At 38.6% G+C, this 26080-nt stretch overlaps 1 protein-coding gene across 2 annotated transcripts in view; it reads left to right on the forward strand.

The window, feature by feature from the left end:
* Positions 1-26080, forward strand: part of GPC6 (glypican 6) — a 1138931-nt gene that overhangs the window by 1094808 nt on the left and 18043 nt on the right. For both annotated transcript variants that reach the window (XR_013174668.1, XM_077158532.1), the window contains exon 7: positions 21508-21644. Coding sequence is in view for 1 of the 2 variants with exons in the window: in XM_077158532.1 (XP_077014647.1) it covers positions 21508-21644 (137 nt within the window). In the remaining variant the exon portion in view is untranslated. The remainder of the gene's footprint in view (positions 1-21507; positions 21645-26080) is intronic.

Genomic DNA, 26080 nt, shown 5'->3' on the forward strand with positions numbered 1-26080 from the left:
AATAGAGATGCCCTGGCCAGGGCCCTGGTGGTTGAGTTGGTACTTTCAGCACTTTGAGCAAATGTCCGGTTGCGGGTGACCCCAGCACCACATCTGCCCCAACCCTTTTTTTTTTTTTTTTTTAACATGGGCAGGCACCGGGAATTGAACCCGGGTCCTCTGGTGTGGCAGGCAAGCACTCTTGCCTGCTGAGCCACCGTGGCCCACCCTGCCCCAACCCTTTTTGATCAGGGAAAAGCTCTTTTCCTTTTAAAGGCCATGTTGGAGCTTCAGTCATTTCCCAGAGTACTCATTATGTTTTATTTTCTTAAGATTCTCTTTCTAATCAAGTTTCAAGTAAGCCTGTTTCTATGGTTCTGTCTTTGGGAAAGATGACAACAACAACAAAAACTATCATGCAAAAGAGAGGAAGCTTCTGTACATCTTTTCTCCTGTAGGTGTCACCTCCTGAGACCAATAGAAACAAAATCGAATTCAGGATATAAGTCCTAGCTCCTCTGAAATTTGGACTTTACTCTCAACCATATAAATAAAAGAGAAGGGGAACTTAGTAACACACCTTTCTCAGGTGCTTTCATAAATAACAGCCTACTTTCAATTATCTTTGGGGAAATATTTGAAACACCTGACCTGCTCACAAAGGAAATAAATTGAAAATAGGCTGAGCCTCCTCAATGGCTGTGATTTGGCTTGAAGAGGCTTGGTTTTCAACTCAGAAAATAATTTGAAGATGTAAGGAAATGAAAACTCTTTTGAAAAGGCTATTTAATTTTCCCTTTATTGTAGTAAAAAGAATGAAGGGAATGAAGCATGTCGGAATTTGTGATTTATGGATCACTGTGGCATCTTATAAAAATTCAGAAAAAGTGCCTAACGAGAAAAATACAAAAATCAAATAGGTGAATCTTATACTTATTAATTTGGAAAAAAAATTGAGATGCTAGAGTTCCATCCCCTAACACCCTACCCTCATAAGCCTGAGTGATAATTACACTCACACCTCGCTCTCATACGCCTGAGTGATGATTATATTGTAACTCCCCATGCATCAGGAATAAAACATAGCTCATCAAAGAAGGAACAGAAAAACAATCTAAAATTCAGTCTAACTCAACACAATCATCCTCCTAATTATTTACATTCAGAGCTCATTTTGCTGAGATCTTTTTTTGCAGAGATGAAGGTTATTCTCTAAGTACTACTGCTTAGCTACCAAATCTATTAACAGAAAGCCCCTGGCATTTTATCTTTAAGATTGTAGTGTGCTTCCAGTACTGTTTTTATACTTATCTGCAATAAAAAGACGATTCCTCAGAGTGCCTTGGATTTGGTTGAATCAAATTTATCGTCTGGTTCCTTAACCTTATTCCCAAGTACAGTGTAATAGGAAAAGGAAAAAGATCTTTCGAGTCCCTGTAGATTCCTATGACAGGGTGGTGAAAATTTTGTTTTCTTTACTACTTTTCGTTTCATAGAAAAATAGTCTCAAGGAGAGGATTTATAATGCAATTTTGTTAGATACAGACCATTAAATATGTAGGGCTGGATTTTCAACCTGTGTATGTAGCCCTATGGGAGAATTTTCCCTTTGTCATGGAAACCCAGGGGAAGAGCTGGTCCATGATATTTACAGATGAGAAACCCAGAAAGGGAACACTTTTCCCATGGTAAAGCCAGGAATTGTTTTTAAAACTTTCATTTTCTCACTTGGATGTTGGAGAAATGGCCTATATATTATGGTATAGGACATTTAGAATGTCCTTAGCACCACCGGAAAATTATTTCCGCTGATAGTAAAAATAAATATATAAATGATGATGATAAATAAATGGATAGACAGACAGAGAGATAGATAAATGCATTCAAGGACAATATAACCCACTGTTGTACAGTAACCAGGTAAACAACGTCTGGTTCTTTTACTATCTTTGGACCCCCTGAGGAGGTGGGTAGTCCTGCAATGTTAGACTGAAGAATATGTGGTCTTTCATTTATTTGAAGGGCTCCTCTGTCCATGCATGGGCAATATTAGAAAAGGGCGAAAATGAGGAAATTACTTGGAGGGATGCTTATATCATGGTGTTATTGAAGAAGGTCTAATAAATTAAAGAGGACAGCATAATTCGGGAACAGCACAAAGAGTTTCAGAGGATCCCTCCTGCCAATACATTTTCCATCATTTCCTAAATAAGTAAGACCTACCATCTTGCCACGCAGCTTTGTGAATGCACTTAAACTTCCCAGCTGGCCAATACTGCTGTGATGGGCAACTCAAGAGTGTTGGCTCTGGAGTCCATCCTCAGAGGATCAGAGCCAGGCCTTGGTACGTGTACCGTAGTGATTAAGGCTAAGTGATTTAACCCCTGATGGCCTCAGTGTCCTCATCCTTTTTGTGGGGTTATGACAATTAAATGATGAGATATGAGCAGTGGGCTTAACATGGTGCCTACCAGGCAATGAGCACTTGATATTTACAATTGTTCCATCTCACTACACAAAAATATCGCATTAAAATTGCAGTTCTCAGTCATCTCATCTGTCAAGTGGAGACCCCCAAGAACTACCATTCAACATTTTTGTGCAAATTAGGATAATATGGATGTTATTGCTGGGCATCTAATAGGTAGTCAGTGAACAGTAGCTATCAGTATTGTCGTCATGATCACTGTTAACATCTGACTCATCTCCTAGTTACGGGTGTCAGCAAAACCCAACTCAGTTGTAGCTTCTTAAAAACAAGCAGGCCCCCTTCCAACATGAAAAAGTTAGAATGGCCATAGCCCAAATACCCCTAAAGAGTGGGATAAAAAGATCAAAGGTGAGGGTGGAGTCATACAGAGAAGATACAGTTTAACGGACAAAATATGATTGCTGAATCATTAAATTGATATTTCTTTTAATCTCCATTATCTTAGAGCAGCTAGAAGTAAAAACCTAAAATTGTAGAATTGTAACCGATACCAAACTCTGAAATCTGTTCTACAACTAATTGTTGTGCTAGTCTTTTTTAATTTATTGCTTTTTTTGTACATATGTTATTTTTCACAAAAAAGAAAAAAAATCGATTGTGATGATAAAAAAAATGTTTATTTCTTCTAGCCTCCTATATCCTGGAGCAGCTAGAAGGAAAAATCTGAGATGATGGTATGGTGGTCCATTGACAAACTCTGGATCTGTCCTGTAACTACTGGTTGAAGAGTACTCTGAAAATTATTGCTTTTTTCTTTCTTTGCTTTGCATATATATATATTATATTATACAATAAAAAAAAGTTAAAAGAAAGTAATAAATAAACCCAAGCAGGGCCAGCTTTATGGGTTGAGACCTAGCGCAGGTGCACAGGCCCTTTGCTTGCAAGGGCCCTCAGCCAGGTTCAATTTTTCAGTTGTTGCCATCTCAAAGTTCTTACACTTTTAGCAAAGAGACTCACATTTTCTTATTCCACTGGGCCCCACAAATTACGTAGCAGTCTGGAGAACAAAAGCTGTTTCTTGCTGGGCTTTGTAAATCTTGTCTCCAAAGCACACTTCTTTATACACACTAAGTTTGCGTTAAATGTTTGTCAAATTGAATTGGCATTGCCACCAATGAATTATTATATCCACTAAACATGGATAGCAAAGAGAGACTGGATAATTCATTTAATTTATGCCCACTTTCAGGAATAAAAGCTCTTTCCGGGTATTTTTAAATTCCTTTAAGTAAGGTCTTCGGGCAATGACTAGGGTCACAGAGTAAAATGTTCATTCAAAGTAAGTTCTATAAATGTAGAAATGGGAAGATTTGCGAGACTTCCTTTCATAGATTCAATCAGAGAGATTGGCTAAATGGTAAAGATTATTTTCTGTGGCAGGTGAAAAGTTACCAAAATGTTGCCAAAATCACCAAAAAGTATGGCTTCTAATATTTGTAACATTGCCACAAATGCCAACTGACTTTAAATACTTCCCTGATCAACATAAAAGACATTTCTAATGATAGGAAATAAATTATAATGCCATCAACCAGCTCACATTGTACAAGTATCTATTATAAAAATAAATTCTTTCTAAGTTTTATTGTTCTGGATCTAAGCGTCTTTCACAGAAATAAAGAATCAAATACTATACTTAACTTCATTTTGGATATTAATGAGATTGAAATAAGCTTTAAATTTCCCTTTAACTCATTAGGCTCAAAAGTCAAAGTGATAAAAATGGATATTTATTCTTCAAAATAGGCAGAAATGTGTAAGTGTAGAAAAAGGTTTTTTTGGTTTTTGCAAGAATGTAATTTAGAGTCAAACGACCTACTGGAGGAAAATTTGAACCGATTTTAATGCAGAATTTTTCTATATATATATAAACATATGGAAATATTTGTCATGTATCTTTACTTGTCAAAAAATATCTTAAAAATTGTACAGTCAGAGAAAGTATCAATAACATAAAATTTCACAGCCCCTTTTAGAACTGTGGCCTTAACATTTTGTAGGGAAATAAAGCTTTGGTTAACCTTGGCTCTGGCAGACCTCATTAAAATAACAGCCTGTCAGTTTCAAGTTTAAAATAACAGGGTTGTCAGTTTTATATGCAGTGGAACAATCTATAATTTTATTCTCTAAGACTCTGGGAAGGGGAGAAGGCGTGAAAAGATTGGACAAGACTGCCATCTGGTGGCCCGGATGAAGCCAGTCTCTGATTGCCTACAGGTGAAGCTCATGGATTTCATGGACCGCCCGGATGGAAAAGGCTTACACGGTGGAATGTTAAGAGGCTGCCATATTAATTTCTTTTGTAGCAAACATGTCTGACAGGCTTTTGTCTTTAAAACGCGTACACATAACCAGAGCCAATATGCAATTCATAATCTCAAAATTACAATAAATCAGTAAAAATCTCTGCACCTCTGTATCCTGTAATCCCTGCATGTAAATGACTTGATGGAATTAATTTTCAAAAGAGTGAAATCTTATGAAAGAATGGAATCCAACAGAACTTTTAAGATATTTTCCTTTTAAAAACCACCATAAATTTGGTGGCTTGTTACGTGAGAAGTTTGTGGAAAATCACCAATCTGTTCATTTATAATTTGTGTACTTTTCTGGCTGCTGATTATACCTCAGTACAAATAGATAAATATACGCCAACGTACCCCTTCCAAATATCCTCAAGGTGGTTGCAAAACTGAATCTAACATGTTCTCATTTATATAAATGAAGTAATACTAGAGATTGCTGGATTTCAACCCAAATTCAAATGTAGCCTAATTTCAATTTAATTATTTCCTGGTGAACTTTGGGCAATTGATTAGAGGAAGGCAGTGGAGAGCCGTTCATTGGCATGAGAAAAAACAGATAAAAACGAGTTGTGCTGAATTGAAGTGCAACTACCTAAAGAATTCAGAAGATGCTGAAAGGAGCAATGTTAAGCTAATAGCAACTTCAACTCATTCAAACAAGTACCTTCAGAGCTGTGCTCTGCCCGGTTCAGTAAAGTCAGACCACACTCCCCATGCGTTCAAGAGGGACCTTAGACTTGCACCCTTCGTATGGGAACCACTATCCACATGCAAGTATTGAGCACTTGAGATGTCTGTTGAAATTGACATGGGCTATATGTATAAAATACACAACAGGTCTTGAAGACTTAGTACAAAAAAATTTAAAATGTCTGAAAATCAATATTTTTGTTTGTACATTGAAGTGATAATATTTTGGATTGTTAAATTAAGTAAAATATATTAATAAAATTAAGTTCACTTCATTCTTAATGTGGCTACTAAAGCATTTAAAATTACATACATAGCTGACATTTGTGGCTCACATTATATTTCTACTGGCTAACACTGCCTTAGACCCTCATTGCTTTCTTGCCCAGAATGGCCATTCTGCCATTTCACAAGGTGGTCCCACTCCCACTGGGCTTAAAAGGGGGTTTCAGACATCTCTGCAGCTTGTAGGGAACTAAGAGAATCCACTCAGGTTATGAGATGCTTAAGATGTAAAGGTGAATGTCAACTGCTATTATGCCACTGAGGTCTGGTCGTGGGAGGAGTAAATGGTACTCCCTGGTTGGTGCCCCATGAGGTAAATTGGATCTTCAAGGTAACCAGATGGTTCTCAGAATAAAGGTAATTTACCTCACAAGGTTAAGAACTTGATTTCCAAGAAAGAGTGTACTTTACTCACCCCATGCCTTCTGTCCCCATGGCGATATTTCTGCTCATTAAGAGCTCCCAGCTCCTAATGCCCTAGCAATATATTAACTTACTAAACTTTATTAAATCTTAAAGAAGATAGTGTATAAAAGCAGGGACAGAAGATAGTATTTTCTCCCACTGCAAGGCCAATTGTAGGAAGATTGCACAACTTGCCGAAGTCACAGTTAAACAAACATATCTCCATGCACCAAACACCTCTGCTTCTCTCCCATTTTGAAGGGGTTTCACATCTATGAGCCTTTGCCCCTCAGGGCCCCCATGTCAAAAAGCTCTTCCCAACTTTTCTACCTGCAGAAGGACTCTACTCATCCTTCAAGGCCCAGTTCAACTATAGCCTCTTCCTGGAAGTTGTCCTTGATCCTACATTTCTTCCCTAATAGAGACTTTTTGAGCTCACCCCTCCTAACAACCTGTTGATTACACTTCTCACACCCTGCCTACCGCTCTCAAATGTATAAGCCACTTGTTATGTCTACTTGTGTATTTGCTATTTCCTCCACTGGCCAGTAGGTTCCCCATACTGGCGAGTTCCTCACCAGCTCAAGAGTGTCAAGAGGAGCTCTGGAAGTGATTTGAACAGTGAATAGAGAAGCATTTGCAAAGTCCCCTAGGGGGGAATGGTGAGAAAGGGGGAAAATTCAACTTCCCCAAGTGGAGAATTCTTGATATTCTCACAAGCAGTGGGGACAGCCAAAGCACTAGGCCAAGCCTCCAATCTTGGGGTTTGTTCATACGATACTTAATCCCACAAAGAATAGGCTAAGCCTCCTTAAAATTAGGCCTAAGAGTCACCCCCGAGAGAACCTCTTTTGTTACTCAGAAGTGGCCTCTCTCTCCAGCCAATACAACAAGCAAACTCACTGCCCTCCCCCTCTCTACATAGGACATGACTCCCAGGGGTCTGGACCTTCCTAGCAATGTGGGACAAAAATCCTAGAATGAGCTGAGATTCAGCATCAAGGGATTGAGAAAACCTTCTCGACCAAAAGGGGGAAGAGCAAAATGAGACAAAATAAAGTGTCAATGGCTGAGATATTCCAAACAGAGTCGAGAGGTTATCCTGGAGGTTATTCTTACACATTAAACAGATATCACCTTGTTAGTCAAGATGTAATGGAGAGACTGGAGGGAACTGCTTGAAAATGTAGAGCTGTGTTCCAGTAGCCATGTTTCTTGAAGATGATTGTATAATGATATAGCTTTCACAATGTGACTGTGTGATTGTGAAAACCTCGTGTCTGATACTCCTTTTATCTACCTTATCAACAGATGAGTAAAACATAGGGAATAAAAATAAATAATAGGGGGAACAAATGTTAAAATAAATTTAGATTGAAATGCTAGTGACCAATGAAAGAGAGAGGAAAGGGGTATGATATGTATGAATTTTTTTCTGTTTTCCTTTTATTTCTTTTCCTGAATTGATGCAAATATTCTAAGAAATGATCATGATGATGAATATGCAACTATGTAATGATATTGTGAATTACTGATTATATATGTAGAACGGAATGATCATAAGTTAAGAATGTTTGCATTTGTTTGTTATATTTTTTTTAAAAATTAATTTAAAAAAAGAAAAGAAAAAGAGGAGCTCTGGAGGATGTATACTGATCTCAATACCCAAAGAAAAAGTTACCCAGTAATTATAAACTTCTTTTCCCAGTGCGTAGATTATATGTTTAAGAATTCATAGACATCCTTGAGTCCTCTGATTTACTTTTTTGGGTGCATTTATTAATATCTCATTTCGTTGTCCCTGGAACCAATTCCCAATTAAGTCCATGAAGGAGAAGGCAGCACATTATGTTGTCGTAAATATAACACAAAGTTACCAAAAAAAAAAGCATGTATTATACACCACCCAGTAGAAATCTACTCAGTTAAGTATAAATCAAATCACACATATCCAAAAGAGATTTATTTGCTTTTTGTTGCTTATTCCATAAATTATTTAAGACCACCCATCTCTATCCTAAATGACTTTAGAATTTAGATAAATCTGATTTCCACCTACCAGTTGCTGTATATTTTTCTGTGCTGCATCTAAATTACTTTTCCAATGTGATCACATCTTTGTGGATACTCTTGCTGTTGTATGGAATCATGTTTGCAATACCTTATGTGAAAAGATACTGCAAATTTACACCACTCTCTGGTGAACAAAAGGATGTTTCTCATTTCCTGGTAAGTTCCAAAATATCTGTAATGGTTTCTGAGAAAGACAGCGGGCTGCACATCTGTTTCTTAGCCTTGGTGCTAAAAAGTAAAGCTCTAAACATTTGGAATTAAAAGATGAAACCTAAAACATTCAGGAGTGCCTAAACTCTAGACATAATACTTCCCCATACCTCTTCCCCATTTTTTTTTAATCTGTAAAAATACTTGTAATGTCTTGGATTTCATTCTCTGAAGATGAAATTTCAATATGTTAAGAGTAACCTCGGGTGCCTACAAGCCTAACGGAATCACTGCATTTTGTCAATCACAGACACTCGATGAGACCCTGTATGGATTTTCTAAATACCGTCAAAGCCCCTATGAAGGGGTTGCCACATTGGAAGTAACAGCTGGCAAAGAATCAGATTTTTTTCCAACAAAATGATACACGTTCAGAACATCAAACTTTTTATCCTTGGCAAAAGTAGGCTATTAAATGTATGAGCTGTCTTTGACAGTGTCCTGAATTAGTGCTAATTTCCAAGTTCACCGTATTACGAAGGTATCAATCTCTTGCCACCATCATGACCTTGTTGGCTACGTAGGGGAGTTGAGGAAATGTGGGAGAAAATCCACTTTTCAAATTACAGAGAACTTTCAAAAGTTATCATTCTCCAATAAGGTTAGAATAGATGATGGTGGGAGCAGAGGTCAGTTTTTAAATATCCAAACTTATTCAGTGTGCCTCATATACCTGCTGGAAACATTGAATTCATTCCCTTCTTTTGAAAAGCATCTGAAATCTTCCTCTCCACTTAGGAAGACCACGTATCTAATGACCTAGTTTAGAATCATCACTCATCACAATTCACGCTTGGGACTTTTTATATGTACACAGTCAAAAATAATGCTTAAAAATGCAATAGAGGGCGGGCCACGGTGGCTCAGCAGGCAGGAATGCTTGCCCGCAATGCCAGAGGACCCGGGTTAGATTCCCGGTGCCTGCCCATGTAAAAAAAAATAATAATAAATAAATAAAAAGATCAGGGGGAGAGAGAGAGTAAAAAACTGGACAGACACAAGGTCAGAAATTAACCAAAAGGAGAATTTCCAGGACGGAGGAGAGAGGAAAACAGAATCTACCCTGGTAATTTGAAGCCAGCTACAAGTAGCAAAGAAGTAAAGCAAATCAAGGGAACAAACTGGGGTTCAGCCTCAATGCCAAACCAAAAGGAAGAACAACGACATGCTGTGTGGTCCAGTACTTTCCGTGAAGGTCCCAGAACTCCCCGGAGATGAAGTGACTTGCCTTAGGTCAGGAAGCAAATCTCAGGTCCTCTTCCCATTAGGCCTTGATATCTGTCACTGGGAAGGTTTAAATGGAATCTGGGTGAGTTTCTCTCAAGAATGCTTTGGTTTGGACCATAGGATCCCTGCTTAACCTCTAACTCCATGATTCAATGATAAAACTTCTCCTTGAACCTATTTGTATTTTTAGTCTTGAGAAGTAAAGAGTCCCACAAGTCAGGTTCCCACTGTGCAAAGTAGTACTTTGATTTGGTATATACTTCCACAGGCCTCACACCTTCCTGTCTTTTTCTTTACATTCACTGTTAAATTCAATAAATATTAGTTCAGTGTGAGATTCCATCACCTCTTAAAGATATGTACCATATTTAAATGCCTAAAATATAATACCATAGGAAACGAGGTACAATCAGACATTCAGAGCAAACACAAAGATTTGAAAGTTTGTTGTTTTCTTAAGATCTGTACAATCATCTCGCCTGAACAGCATCGGATGATATTTCTGATTCATCCCATATTTATTCCTTGTTTTGCAAGAAAATGACCCCATGTGTCTTTTCAGGGTCATGTGCTTCTTACAGTGTGATCATCTGGCCAAGAAACTCCAAACCGGAACCCAGAGAGGATGACTCAGACCCTTTAAAATTTTCATCCAATTCCCAATCCCCCGAGAAACACAACCCAACCAAGCACTGTCTTTTTGAACCTTCAAAAATTCTCTCACTTCCTACTGTTTTTTTTAATTTTTTTTTATCTTTCTTAGTTTATCCTACAAGACTTATGTGTTTTTTCCTCCTGGGGAATAATGTTTAAAGTAACAGGCCACAGGGAAAATATAAGTCACATGGTAATAGAATAGAACTTGTTATTGAATTCCCTGGAAATGTATAGTAAAAGCCAGAGAGTAGGGCTGGTTTTCGGATGTGTAGGGACTTGGGGACTCAGGGAAATGCTGAGGTACTGTGTGGGCCAAGTCAGCTCTGGGTTTATTGACCAACTGGATGCTATAGAAGCCTGCTGTCGTCCCCAAGACTTATTAAGGAGTTTCTCAAGAAAAAAAAGTTACAATTTTTTCTATGCCAAGCTTTGCAGAACCTACCCAAACATTTCACTGCAGATAGGGACAATCTGAGACACAGAAAATTAGACCAAAGCATTTCACAAGTTCAAAATAAATGAAAAAGCTGATGTTTTAGTGAATAGAACCCTAAAAATTCCCAGAGGACATGGATTTGAGTCCAAGTTTCAACATAAATGGACCAAGTTGATTAAGCTTGTCATATCACTTTCATTTCCTCATTGAGCTAAATAGCGTTAGTAACATCTACTTCCCCTCAGAACACTAGGGAGATTGTAGTTATGAAAATGTGGCTATGTCTGTAAGATTAATATTCCACTTGAGACTTAAGAGCTTTACATACTCTACTTCTGACCATCTGTATATGTTTTCAGATGACTGAGAGAATTTGTGAGCAGATACATTCACAGACCTTTGTTTGATCACTAAAGGACTATGTACAACTTGAATTCTGATGCAGACTCACACAGTGAATTGAGTGACTCGGCACTGTAAGAAAAGACCATTTCTCTCTAGAGTAAACCCGGGAGTGGTTACTGTTGAACCAGACTATTAAACTCTCAGGTCACGAAAATGGCGTCATGTATTGTGAATTTCCCTTAAGATGGCCGAGTAAAGTGGCCCTGTCCGTGAGATAAAAATGAGGTTGTGTTTGTTTCTTTAAATGGATTGTTTTCCAAAGCCAACAAATGACCTTCAGCCCATAAAATATTCACATTTTTCCCTCATTATGTATTATTTATTGTATAGCCCTTTAAATATTGATCATATTTTTCTAAAGATATGATATATATTATTTACATCCAGTTACATTATGTTTTCATGTGGAAAAAAATCAGCATATTGAAACCTTTCTCAAATCATAAGCAAATAGAACATCAGAGCCAGGTGCTCACAACAGGTAGCCAAGGGGGGTGAATTCTGGGCCAAGGGTGATTGAGGGAGGACAGCAGGTGGCCTTCTTACTGTGGCAACCCAGGGAATATTCCAGAGGAAATGAAGGGTCCAGGTTGGACAGGCTTTGGGCCACAGGTGGGCTGAGAGATGGCTATGAGAGAAGTCTCTTAGAGGAGGTCGAATATGCTCCATCAAATAATCCATGTAGGAGACAAAGGTAATAATGAATTTCCAAATAGCTCTCCAAATCAGAATTCAACAGGTGTCTTGATTGGAAAACCAAAAGGAAGCTACTGGACTTATAATCCTTATAAGTCTTTATAAGGATTATACCATTTTTAGTTGAATTCTCAAGTTTTCACCCCCCAAGCCAAGATTGCCTTTGAAGTCTCCAAGGCTCTTCCATCATGCCTGTGTAAATTACACCTGCAATGACATTTGAGCTGACAGGAGAATAGAATTCTAATTAGAGGATTGGAAGGGTCATCTGAGCTCCTCCACTAGCTCAGGGGATAATCAGGTCACAGGAAAGCCCTTTTTATCAGAATTTTTTCAGAAATTCAGACAGAATTTGTCTGTCCCTTCCTTACTCTCCAAAGGAGAATCCAGAAGGCATACACTGGCAGATAATCGATAGTTTTGAAATCTCACTTTCCTCAGCAGATAATCAGCAATGCAGTTCATATATTTATTCACTCAACAAATATTTATTAAGTGCCCAATACACACAAAGTACTGTTTGCCAAGTCTCTGGCTGTGGAGGAATTATTCCCTGGGATTCAGGAGAGCACATGTGCTCCTCAGCAAATGTGTAGCTGCCGAATAGAGCAACAGCAAAAAGCAATGGCTTCTGTGTGGATAAAACCAACCTATTCTTGGAGGTGGAAACTTGAGAAGACGTGATGCATTTTTGGTTTGTAATTCCTCTGGATAGAAATTAGCAATTACCCAACTTCCACAAAAGGCCAAATATAATAAAGTCTTATTAGCTTGGGACAGAATATGGGATTTTTCAGAAAGAAAATTTCCAGGCAAATTGATATCAGTGTTCCCATCATCCTTTGGTTACCCACGACTATAATACTTGTTCTCTGTCTGTTTTCCCCAGTGATACTACAAACCCTCTGAGGGCAAGAACTATCTACTAGTCTTATTTGTATCCACAGAGTCTTACATAAAACCTGACTTATACAAGGCACATGATAAGTGTTTAATATATGAATCAAGCAACAAAAGCTTTTCTTTTATTTAACCAGTGTACTAGAACTTTTTCTAAATTGTAATCCACTTCCATGTCTCATTAAGCTGATTTAACTGAATGCTATTGAATTACTCCCTCCTCAGTCAGTTATTCAAAATATAGTGTGAGAGTCTCTGTGCTACAGACTGTGCCATTCCCAAACTTTTTTTATGTTGCTCCTCTATCAGCAAAGAAATCAATATCACAGACACCCAGTGTATTTACAATTATTTATGCATGAATTATACATAAGTACTTCTAGATTAATGTATTATGTGCTGTGCTGGTTTGAAAGGATGTGTGTCCCCTAGAAAAGCCATGTTTTAATCCTAATCCCATTTTGTAAAGACAGCTGTTTCTTCTAATCCCTATTCAGCATTGTATGTTTGAAATTGGAATTAGATCATCTCCCTGGAGATATGATGTAATCAAGAGTGGTTGTTAAACTGGATTAGGTGATGACATGTCTCAACCCATTCAGGTGGGTCTTGATTAGTTTCTGAAGTCCTATAAAAGAGGAAACATTTTGGAGATAAGAGATTTGGAGAGAGCAGAGAATACTGCAGCACCACGAAGCAAAGAGCCCATGAGCCAGCAACCTTTGGTAATGAACAAGGAAAACGCCTCCCAGGGAGCTTCGTGAAACAGGAAGGCAGGAGAAGAAGCTAGCGGATGATGCCATGTTCACCATGTGCCCTTCCAGATGAGAGAGAAACTCAGACTGTGCTCGCCATGTGCCCTTACACTTGAGAAAGAAACCCTGAACTTCATCAGCCTTCTTGAACCAAGATTTATTTCCCTGGATGCCTTAGATTGAACATTTCTATAGACTTAATTGGGACATTTTCTCGGCCTATGAACTGTAAACTTACAATTTATTAAATTCCCCTTTTTAAAAGCCATTCCGATTCTGGTATATTGTGTTCCAGCAGCCAGCAAACTAGAACATGTACCTTATGAAACATATGCAAAAACAGAAACTTTGAAAGGTGAGATAAAGAGAAAACAAAATCTTTATTAGTCACTTTGCAATGTGGCGGATGTACAGATAGTGAGAGAAATATCATGCCTGCCATTTTATTCCTTCAATCTGCAAAAGTCCTTCTAAGTCACTTGTCCATTCAGTGAGAGTCAGCTAAACTAAATTTCATTCTTAATCCATTTAACCCACACATGTGAGCTCTGATGTATCCCAGGACACTGGCAGCTAGCTAACAAGGGAGGAGACCGCTGCCGGCCCCTCTCCACTGGGGAAATTTCACTCTTTCCACAGGATGTTTGAGGAAATGGCTATTGCCTTATGGACGAATTAAGAGACATATCAATTTGTAGATTAAATATTCGTAAACTTAATTCATCTTATATTTGTACATTTTTTTTAAATAGGGATAGAAGATCTAATATTTCCTCCTGGATCATATTGAATCACCTTGCACACCCTGGGATACATCCTCACCACCAATTACAAAACACTTGAAAGAGTATAGCTATAGGCAATGGCCAGATAAAGCCCGGTGGTCAAGAGGGTGATTCTGAAGGCTCCATTTGAATTTGAATTTGAATTTCATCTCTACCAGAGGCAAGCTTTTTAGCCTCTCTAAGTTCCTGGTTCACAGTTGCTAAAGGATATGATAGGGGTGCATGGGTGATTCCGTGGAAGAATGCTTGCCTTCCATGCGGGAGAACTGCGCTCAATTCCTAAACCATGCACAGAAAAAAAGAGGGGGGAGGGGCATGAAAGTAACACTTCAGCACAAGAGTTGTGAGGATTGACTGACTTAGCACAGTGAAGGCTCACAGTTAGCCTCGATTACTTTGAATTAATTATTGCCTTCTGTTGAATTCAGCAAGACTGTCAAACACCATGTGCCCTAACCAGTACTTATTTCTTTTCCTAACTTTTTATTATTTTCAACTTTCTCAAACAATACTGAAATGGTTGAAAAAATAGTAAAATGAATATCCACATGTCCTTCACAAAGATTCAACAATGGTTGACTTTTTCAGCATTTCAAGTAAGTCAAAGATATTATGACACTTATCCCTGAGTGTCCCACTGATATATACCTCAGTGTATATCATCTGAGGATAAGGATAGACCCCCTACACAACCACAATACCACGAGCCCATTTAGGAAATTTAACAATAATTATATCATCTAATATCTATTCTATATTCAACATTTCTCAATTATCTCAAAAATTTTCTTACAGTTGGATTCCATCTCCAAATCCAGGATCCAGTTAAGGTCCACATACAGCATTTGATTGTGATGTTCAGTGTTTTCATTTCATCTGAACATCTAGAACAGTCTTCCTTGCCCCCACTTCCCCCCTCTTTTTTTTTTTAACTTTGTTGTCTTGTATCAAATCCTATACATTGGATGCATCTGATTATTTATTTGTGGTGTTACTTATTTTGTTCCACTCTCCCAAGTGTTTCCTGCAAACTGGAAGTTGTTGAGTCAGAAGCTTGAAGAGATTCACTTTAAATACTTGGGGTAAAATTAATCTTCAGTGAGGTTGTCAGATGGCAATGTCCTTCTTTCTGCTTTCCCAGTTCTAACCCCCATGTTAGAACTCTCTATGTTAATGGCAATCTCTTGTTTCTAGCTGTTGTCAGCTTCCTCCCTCTTTGGTCTTATTTACACACAGTTCTTTAAGGTCAGGTATGAGGATGGTGCCTCTAGTCTTAAAGTCAAGTATTCATGGACCTTTTTGCAGGGCTTTGAGGTATATTAGGTGTATGTCCTAATTGAAACCAGTAGTCGAAGGTGTCAGAAATTAAAGTCCTGATTAAGTCCTAAAGCAAAGCTCATGTTTTTCCTGTGGATCCTAACAGTATATATTTAACTCAGAGTCCTATCATGTAAGAGAAGTTGTTGGTTAACTTTCAGGATCTATCAATTGCGTATATGAAAAATATCTAATACTTAGGTATTAGTAATATGGACAAATGGTAAAAATCATTTGCAAGTATTAGAGAGAGTTAATTTGTCCTAGAATAGCTCATTGGGAAAGCAGAGAAAGGAAATTTTCATAAATTTCATATTTGTTCCCAAGTCTTTGCTCCCATTGGGTTTGCTTTGTTAGTGAATTAGGGTTCACTAGTTATCGTCAGTAATATATCTGTACTAACAGTGCTTGCTTGTTTAGCACAAAACTGAGCTTACTTTTGTTGTAATTAAGTTTTGGGGTGGGGGTTTAGGGACTCAAGTCTGAAACTACAGCAAAGCAATTGCATATATTTTTCAGAAATAAAAATAAGAGAAAAAGAGAAACTATTTCTAAATGGTGTTAGAATTGAAAAACTTGGCTGATGCTGAAAAACAAATTGGAGTCATTCAGACACACTTTAGAATCAAAGGCATGTTCTTTCGTGGTGGCTAATAGTGTCCATTTTTTTTTTTTTTGGCAGCTGTCTGTATCACCATCGCAGTCTGTAAGTGAACTGTCCAGTATTTCTGTGCAGAATGTTAAAACAGCATTTATATCTGTCACTGCTCCTCTATCATTATCTCCTTCAACTGCACAATGATATCTCCTTCAATTGCACAATGATAGCACTCAACTACTGAAATGCCACTGTGAACCCATTCCTATTGTAAAGTGTGCTGCATTAGCTAGTCAGAAGACCCACGCACTATCATCATGAGGGGCTCCTCACTTTTTAATTAGATAGTACATCTCCACAATCAGCTCCCCCAACCTCTACCCCTTTTGGAATCAAGAAGGCTCATTATAGTGGCCCCCAACTATTTAGTGTTAGCAATGTTATCTCTGAGTTTGTGATAGAATGGGACAATTGCATCCACTTTCTCAACCAACATTTATTGAGCACCAACAGTGTGCTGACACCTCTACTTAGGGTGACCACCTCATCCTGGTTTGCTTGGGGCTTCCAGTGAACACCCTGAGCCCCAGGCTAGCCAGGATGGTTGTATTGTGAAATGACTTCATATACTTCTGATACCAACTCCAATACAATTCTGATTTTAACTACCTGGAGTTAGGCTAAACTTCATATGTTAAGGGCAATCTTCCGCAAGAATGTTCTTCAGTCACCAGCATAAATTCAGAGTTTCCCCAGCTACCCTTACTTCTGACCAACTGGCTACAAATTCAGGGGCTTCCCACCACCCCTTCAGGTTTGATAATTCACAAGAACAACTCACAGAGCTCAAGAAAGCCTTATACTTAAAATTGGATTTATTATAGCAAAAAAACGAGACAAATAAGAAGAGACACATAGAGGTCTGGGAGGATCTCAGACTCAAGCTTCCCAGTCCTCTGCACACGGAGTTAAAACACGTCACTCTCGTGGCACATCATTGTGTATCATTAATCATGGCAGTTCTCTGGAGCTTTAGTGCCCAGTAATTTTAATTGGGGCTGCACAAAGCAGGCACAATTCATAGAATCAACACACATGTGTTGAACTCAATCTCCACTCTGTCCCTCCCTCAGGGTCCGGCTGCTAGGCCTCAAAGTCCCCACCTTAAGTCATCTCTTTAGCCTAAAGTACTCAGGTGTGCTCTAGGGCCTGAGTTGTGTTGAATAACAAAAGACGTTCCCATCATGGGAAATTCCAAAGATGTAGAAGCCTTCTCCCAGGAGCCAGGTGCAAGGACCAGACAAATTCTTTATTATACTACAGTAGGTCACTGTGCTATCTTGATTCCTCACTGCTAAAACAAATGCCATATGAGTTGACTTAAACAATGGGAATTTATTGGCTCACAGTTTTGAGGCTAGGAGAAGTCCAAAATCGAAGCAGCAGCAAGGCAGTGCTTTCTCCCCAAAGACTATGGCATTCTGGGCAGACTGCCAGTGATCCTTGGGTCATTGGCTTTCTCATCAAATGGCAATATGGCATCATCTTCCTTCTTTTCCAGGTTCTGTTGACTTCCAGCTTCTAACTTCTCGTGACTTTTCTTTTTGTATCCAATCCTCCTTTGCTTATAAGGACTTCAACCATATTGAATTAAAGCCCATCCTCATTCTGTGTGGGCACACCTTAAATAATAGTATCTTCAAAGATACTTTTTACAAATGGGTCCACACTCACAAGACCAGGGGTTGGGACATGATGATGCCCTTTTATGGGGGACATGGTTCATTCCCCCACACTCTACCTACACTGAGAACTGGGGATAAAGACAAATTAGACCCTGTTTCTTCCATCAAGAAGCATTTTGTTGCAATAAAATAATAATTATTATTATAATTTGAAGTCATCAGTGCTTACGATCATGAAGGGCACTGGGAAATTCCTAAAGTTGAATCTAAATCTGACTTGGAGGTACCTTAAAAGAGACAATGCTTGAGTTTGATTTAAATAATCAGTGGCACAACATATACAGTTGAGGTTTTACAAATATTGAAAAAGGAATACCTGTGACACATCATGGAATTTTATTCTTTGTTTTTCAAACAAATATATATATTTGGCTCAGATTCCCACAACCAGTAAGTGGGATTTTTGTATGAAATAAGCAGAAAAGAGATGGCTTAGTGTACTGTATTATGGGACAGAATAAACCTTAAAGCAATCAGTCCTAAAAATGAAGATCATTTTTTGAACTAGCTATGAATATGTAATACCTATATTTTCCCCCCTCTGGGTTTTGTGTGTGAGAAGAGTGAGAATAAGTCACCATGGGGTGATATCCGAGGTTGGAATTTAGGAACACTAAGGTGGGTGCATGCAGAAAACAATGAAGCATGAGGGATTTTTCTTTTAATTCACACATAAAAATTGCAAAAATAGTACTATAAATTCCTATATACGCTCCTTCGAAATCCTTTGAAATTCTTCAATTATTAAAGTTTGCTTTCTCTATATATGAATTTTATTTTTATTATTATTTTAATTTACTGTTTATTACTGAGCCATTTTGGCAAATAAGTTGTGGATATCATGACCCTTTACTTCCTAATACTCTAGCATGTGTCTCCTAAGAATAAGGACATGTTCCTATATAACCACAGTATGATATCAAATACAGTAAATTTAACACTGTCTATTATAGAGTCAGAATCCAAATTTTGTCAATTATCTCATATAACGTCCTTTGTTCCAATTATTTTTCCAATCCAGAATGCAACCCAAGCTCATTCACTGTATTTCTATGTCAATCTCTTTTTCTCCTTAATCTGGAGGATGACTTCAGCCTTTCTTTTTATAATTAACATTTCTGAAGCATGCAGGCCAGTTGTTTCTACAATGTCCCTCGGTTTGGGTTTGTCGGCTGCATCCTCATCATTAGATTCAGGATTGCATTTTTGGCTGCATAAATGACAGTGTGTTCTTGGAGCAATCATATCAGAAGGCACGCATTAGCAATCTGTCCCATTTTGGTGACATTAACTTTGATCACTTGGTTAAGGTGGGGGTCTGCCAAGCTTCTGCACTGTAAAATTGCAAATTTTCCTTTTGTGATTAATAAGTAATCTGTGGGGAGATACTATAAGATCACAGAAATATCCTGACCCTGATCAGACTCTCACTCAACAGTTTTAGCATCTGTCAATGATTCTTGCCTGGATCTTTTATTACAGATTGGTGATTTGTTTCCAAAACGATCATTCTTTCAACATTTATTAGTTGGCATTTAAGGGAAATTGCACCACGTTTGAACATAGAAAATGTACATCTCTGGGGCTAGACAGATATGGCCATTAAATATTTAAAGTAAAAAATGAAAGCATAAATATAAAAAAGGAAGGGACTGGCATTCATATGAAGCCCCTTACGCAGTCACATTGCCTGGAAGTAGGGCCAGCAGGGCAGCCTGTACTGGGTCAGCAGAAACTGGGAAAATTCAGAGAGTGTGGATCCCAAGTCATCCTAAACTTTAGCTTTGTGTGATTTAGGTACTGAAATGTCATTACTCTTAATTTTTTCTCACCTTCTAAAACAAGTGTGACATCACACTATTCAAACATATATATACCAGGTTCTAAGATTCAGAATTGTGATCATCTTCAGCACTTTATGGGTAACCATACAATTTCTGAAGCCTGTGTCATCATCAGAATCTCAGATAAGCAAGGGGCCCAAACTGCATAATTCTGGAACTATGAAGCATGACAAAGATCAAGATAAAATGTCAAGTCTTTTGTTTCTTTGTATCCACTCTTAAACACAAGGAGAGGTCTTTTGAAATTTTCCTCAAATCTATATTCCATCACAATGAACACAAACTACTTTGTTTCCAAAGGCCATTGATCTCAAATGTACAATAAATTAAATCTCAGTAGTTCTCCCTTTTAGGAACGCTCTTCAACCATCTATGCACTTTCCCAATATTCATGTAGACAGAATAGGAAATAAGAACTGTGTCTGCCTGAAACTAGGTATTTCTTATGGAACCAAAATAGTACTGAATCCCTCTGCCTACCCTTTCCATAGGTGAGATGTCAGTGCTGAGCCTGAATACACTAAAGATGCTGGTGCTAAGCTTCTCCTGGCCATCCATCCATAGGGCTAGGAATTTTACATTTACCTCCTGTTTTAGCTTGTTAATGTTGCCAGAAATGCAACATACCAGAAATGAGTTGGCTTTTATAAAGGGAATTTATTAAGTTACATGTTTACAGTTCTAAGCCCATAAAACTGTACAAATGAAAGCATCCAGTAACAGATACCTTGATTTAAGAAAGGCTGGTCTGGGAAGGCACGTACCTGACATCTGCTGATCCTTTGGCTTCTGCTATCAAACAACTTTTCTGGGGGTGTTTTCTTTCTGCATCTCCAAATCGGTTTATCTGTGTCAACTCTGAAGCTTTCTCCAAAATGGTCCCTCTTAAAGGGCTCTAGTAAGCTGATGAAGACCCACCCTGAATGGGTGGAGATACATCTCCATGGAAACCACCTAATCAACAGATCCCACCCACAATTGGATGGATCACATCTCCATGTAAACAACTTAATTAAAGAGATCCCACTCTACAATATTAAATCAGGATTAAAGAACATGGCTTATCTGGAGTACACAAGTTTCAAACCAGCACGCCTTTATTTAGAGACTTTTCTCTTTCTGGTGCCAGAGATTTGTAGGTGGATTTGGCTTAATGTTTGCAATCCTAGTATCTGCTATGAGCCTGTGGATGGTACAAGAGTGGAGCACAGGTTATCAGCAGTTGAATTACTGACAATAGTTATTTCTCGCAGAGAGAAGTAGAACATTGGGGAAAGTGTTATATCTCTTGGTGCATCATTTAGGTGCATTTATCCAACAATCGAGCAAATGAATTCTAAAGACTATATTTAGGGTATTGGAGATAAGGGCTCCAGCAAGAGAGGGATCTGAAGCCAGTTCATTTGCCTCATAAGTTTTTAATTCAAAGAATATATGAACAGAAAAGATGGAAAAAGAAAAAGAAAAAAAAAAAACCTGAAAACTCTCTACAGAAGTTAGTGGGATTTTGAAGGAGGAGGATAAGGGGCCTTCCTGGTAATAAATCTTGTAGCACTGTGTCTGTCTCTTAAAAATGAGTAAGAGTTTGTGTTCATCATAACACAGGTAATATAACCTATGCCTGCAGTATGTCGTTGTGTAGAAATGGACTGAAAAGCACAAGAAGGATATTCACTCCCTTTCCTTGGTTTCTTGATCAGGTCACAGACATAAAAGAGAAACTGAAGCTCTCTAAAAAGGTCTGGTCGGCGTTACCCTACAGCATCTGCAAGGATGGGAGCGTGACAGCAGGCACGTCCAACGAGGAGGAATGCTGGAATGGGCACAGCAAAGCCAGGTTTGTATGGATCGGGGCAGTTTACATCGAGCCTTGGAAGACTCTCCTGGCAGCGCTCTGCAGACCTGTTTATGGAAAAAGCAACAGAGGGTGGAGGGACAAGCCATCACTTAGCGACAGCTGTTCACAGTGACAGGTTTGATGGGCACCTGGGAGCACTTACTCTCAAGGTGCCATTAAGCGTGGAATCCTTGTTCGGAATGCCTTGCTTCTAGATGAGGACAGAGGAATGGTGACAGATGCCAGGGTACAGATATTCTGAGATCTCAAAAAGCCCTTTTATGTTCGTTTAATGACTCTAAGATAGTGGAGCTATTTTTATCCATAGTTAAATTTGCACGGCTTTTTTGTTTTTGCTTTTTTTTTCTTTCAACACAAGTTAAGACAGGAAAAGAAAATTTGATTGTAATTTTCTTCACCCTTGGAGAAAAAATTTAGCTGAAGTGCTCATGGGAAGGGTAAAAGCAAATGACTAGGGACAACTGGGAGAGGGTTCTAATTGCTCCTTTGCCTTGGGAAGTCCCATCAGAATCTCCCGACGAGGGTTGGCCGTTTTCCATTCTTCTGCTCCACTGAACTGACCAATGCTACAGCTACTCAATACAGAATTTTTGAAATTCTTGATTCAGCCTGGAAAAGGGCTTGGCCTGGATTTTTCTAGGGTCGAGAAGTTGGATGGAGGAACTGGTTGGGAGTTGGCGATGAGAGGAGTACACAGAGCCCTCTTCAGCAAGGTTGCAGGTGGTTAAAGCAGCCAGTAAATTGGACTCAAGGAATCTTTGGGGATTAGTCAGCAGGTGGAGAAGCTAAGAGAGGATTCTATTCTGGGGCCTTCTTGGGCAGTTTCAAGCATATGAAGCAGATGTGATCAAAAGGGGACAAGAAGGTATGTGAATATTAAGTTCAGAAGAAAATGGAGGAAGTAACTAAGGGTGCAAAGAGAGGTGCTTATTAGGTGTTATTTCTTGCACCACTGAGTTGCATTTTTAGCATCTTTTGATAATGATGTTATAAACTCTACCAGGAAGAGCTTAGTAACATGAAAACAAGATGGCTACAGAAGGATTCAAGTTGCACAAAAATCCGAATTTTAGATCATGAAGGTATCAAAGGAAATTCATGATATTAACAATATGCCACTCAATAGGACATTAATTTGCCAAATCTGACCTTTTAGGAGGAGACCTTTGGTCACCAAATTCAACTGTGAATGAACAGCTTCTAATGTGTCATTTCCCAATGGCTGTACAGAAAGACAATGTAAAGATGGCCAGATGGCTTAATGAATAAAGTAGTTGCTTTCTTGGGCTGCTCTGTTGCCCACCTGTGTTTATCTCTGAGCTAAAATGAAGCTCAGTGAAGCTAAAATGAAGGTCGTGTTTTGAACCACATTCCCATGGCTAATTATGCAGGTTGCTGGGCATTAGTCTGTATTTATTTTCTTACAAAAAGAAATATAAAGAATTGTTGCCAGGGGAGTAGGTAAGGGGATTGGGAGAGGGGACTTCACCCCATCAAGGCAATGAATGGAGGGAAATAAGAACCAGTGACGTTAGAGCTAGAGGAGACCAGGATGGTACAGCTAAGTTCCTCATTGTGCAGATGAGGAGACCATACAGGGTAAACTATTAGTCCAAACATACTCAATTAACAAGGATAAAAAGCTAAATGTCTCCAAAACCCAGTTTGGAATACTTTTTACTCCAGTATCCTACCTCTGGAAAAAAAAAATCAATGTACAACCCTCCCCAGGTTAGGAGAAGCAACTGAAACAGATCCTTATAGCTCTGTAAGAGATTTAGTGGGTCCACATTAGTTCACTTGGCCCATCAGTCCATCAGCAATATGATTAAGCACCCACTCTGTCCCAGGCACCATGCTCTGGCGATTTCATCCTTTCCGACAGCAATGGGACCAGCTCATGTGAAGGCCCTGTGGCTGGAGAGAGGACTTGGGAATTTAGAGACTTCAACTACCACATGGCCTAACTATAGGTTTGGGAAAGAACCATATAAGTGGAGAAGCACTAGGTTGACAAGTTCTCAAGAACTACATTTGAATTTTTGAAGCCGCTGGAGGATTTTGTGTGAGGAAGGGAATTGATCTGGTTTAATGCATTAAAATAATTTGCAGGAAAAATCCAAAAGATTTTCCAATGCATGGTATCTTTTATTATGTAATAAGTATATCATTAAAAAGATGAGTTTGTCAAATATTCATGATTCAAATTATGTTCCCATGGAAAAATTATAATTTCACGGTTTCTTTTATCTTCATTTTTTTAATTATTCTTCCACTGCAGTTGAACTTAACATTATAACTATTTATATACTGTAAGTAGATAACCAATAAAGACCTGTTGAGTTACAGTTAATTGAGGCATTCTTTTCATCCAAATATTAATTGATCTACAAACACATGCCTAAATGCACAAGAAAAGTTCCTCATTTAAAGAAATTTTAGTAAATTATTTTGCAATTTGAAGAGCCCATCTCAAATGCAGATAATAACTTAGGTTTTTATTGTCGCCATTTTACTTTCGATGTATGGATTTCTACATGACAGGTCTTCTTAAATGTTTAGGAATCCTTGTGAAACAGGAAAGAAAAGAAGAAAATGTATATAGATTATTCTTATCACACGTGAAATGAAAGAACCAGAAACTTTATTAAAAAATAATAACAATAAATAAATAAAACATTATCAACAAGTGTTAATGGATGGGTAACTGTTCTAGTTTGCTAGCTGCCGGAATGCAGCACACCAGAGATGGATTGGCTTTTAATAAAAGGGGATATATTTTGTTAGTTCTTCAGAGGAAAGGCAGCTAACTTTCCACTGTGGCTCTTTCTTACGTGGAAGGCACAGGATGGTCTCTACTGGTCTTCTCTCCAGGCCCCTGGGTTCCAACAACTTTCCCCGGGGTGACTTCTTTCTGCATCTCCAAAGGCCTGGGCTGAGCTGCGAGTGCTGAGATAAGGAATGCCAAGCTGCTTAGGCTGTGCAACATTGTGCTCTCTCATTTAAGCACCAGCCAATTAAGTCAAAGGTCACTCATTGCAGCAGACACGCCTCCTAGCCAACTGCAGATGTAATTAGCAACAGATGAGGTTCACGTACCATTGGCTTATGTCCGCAGCAACAAGACTAGGTATGCTCACCTGGCCAAGTTGACAACTGAATCTAACTAACACAGTAACAGACACTTTTTAACACTGATAGAAATTTGTCATGGTCTGGGTTTATTCTCAAATTATTGGGATGAGATCACTGATAAATAAAATGTTTCTTCTGTTTATGTATCAGACCTTCTGTTCAGACTTTCTCCTGCAGCCCTTCGGTCTTTATCTAAATTTTTGATCACGCTTCTTTTCCATGGCTCATATTTGTCCTTATTTTCTGAAACTTACTCCATAGCTCTTTACCATATTTCCTGGATTCAGAAACGTACTTGTTTCACATCTTAATGTTTCTGAAATCAAAGTGACTGATAGTGGATAGGTACATTACTCCAGTAATAATCGAATTTTCCCAAAAAAGCCTTATAAATGGCACCCACTGAAATCAACAAAGACTTGAAATTGAGTGAACAGGATATCCATAGATGTGGCTGCTTGGCCAGCCATGGGTGAAATTTGCTGGGTTGAGATGGATGTCAAGGATGAGAGAGCATGGTCCCCTAGGATATGAATCCATTCCCTCCTCCGTTCTCACTCCACCTTCACCCTACTTGGGCAGATCCCAGGTAGCTACTGTAGCTAAATAGGCCATGGGAGCAGGACGTGGGGTAAAAAGGAGATTCTACCCTTTGATGGGAGGAAATAGCTGTGTGTGCAAGTGCCCTGACTACAAGGCTCTCCCCTCCTTCCCTTTCCCTTTCTTAGCTTCTGGGACTTGTAAAGGCCTAGGAGGTAATATCCACAAGAGTAAGTTGTAAGCGCTAAAACAATGCTTCTCAAACATTAAAGTAGCGGCTAAATCGCTTGGCAGGTCTTTTTAAAATGCAAATTGTGATTCAGTGAATCAGGGGTGGGGCCTGAAAGTGCCCTTCTGGCAAGCTTCCAAGTATTGCTGTTGTGGCCAATCCAGAGACCACACAAGACTCTGAGGCAGGACTGACATGGTGCATTAAATTATAGGGCAACCTTGACAAACTGGGATCTCTTCTGTAACTACTTGTTGACGAGTACTTTGAACATTATTGCTTTTTTCTTTCTTTGTTTTGTATATATGTTATATTATACAATTAAAAATGTTTAAAAACAAGCAAACAAACAACATGTACATAGAGCACCAATGGAGCACATTTATACTTTATTTAACTGAAATTCAAATTTAATTGGATGCCTTATATTTTATCTGCCAATCCTTCTTTAAGGCCCTGTTAAAATGTAAGATATTCTCTTCTTCAATCCACACACAAGTCTCTGGGAGCA

This window comes from Tamandua tetradactyla, chromosome 4, assembly GCF_023851605.1.
Source record: "Tamandua tetradactyla isolate mTamTet1 chromosome 4, mTamTet1.pri, whole genome shotgun sequence".
Lineage (NCBI taxonomy): Eukaryota > Metazoa > Chordata > Mammalia > Pilosa > Myrmecophagidae > Tamandua > Tamandua tetradactyla.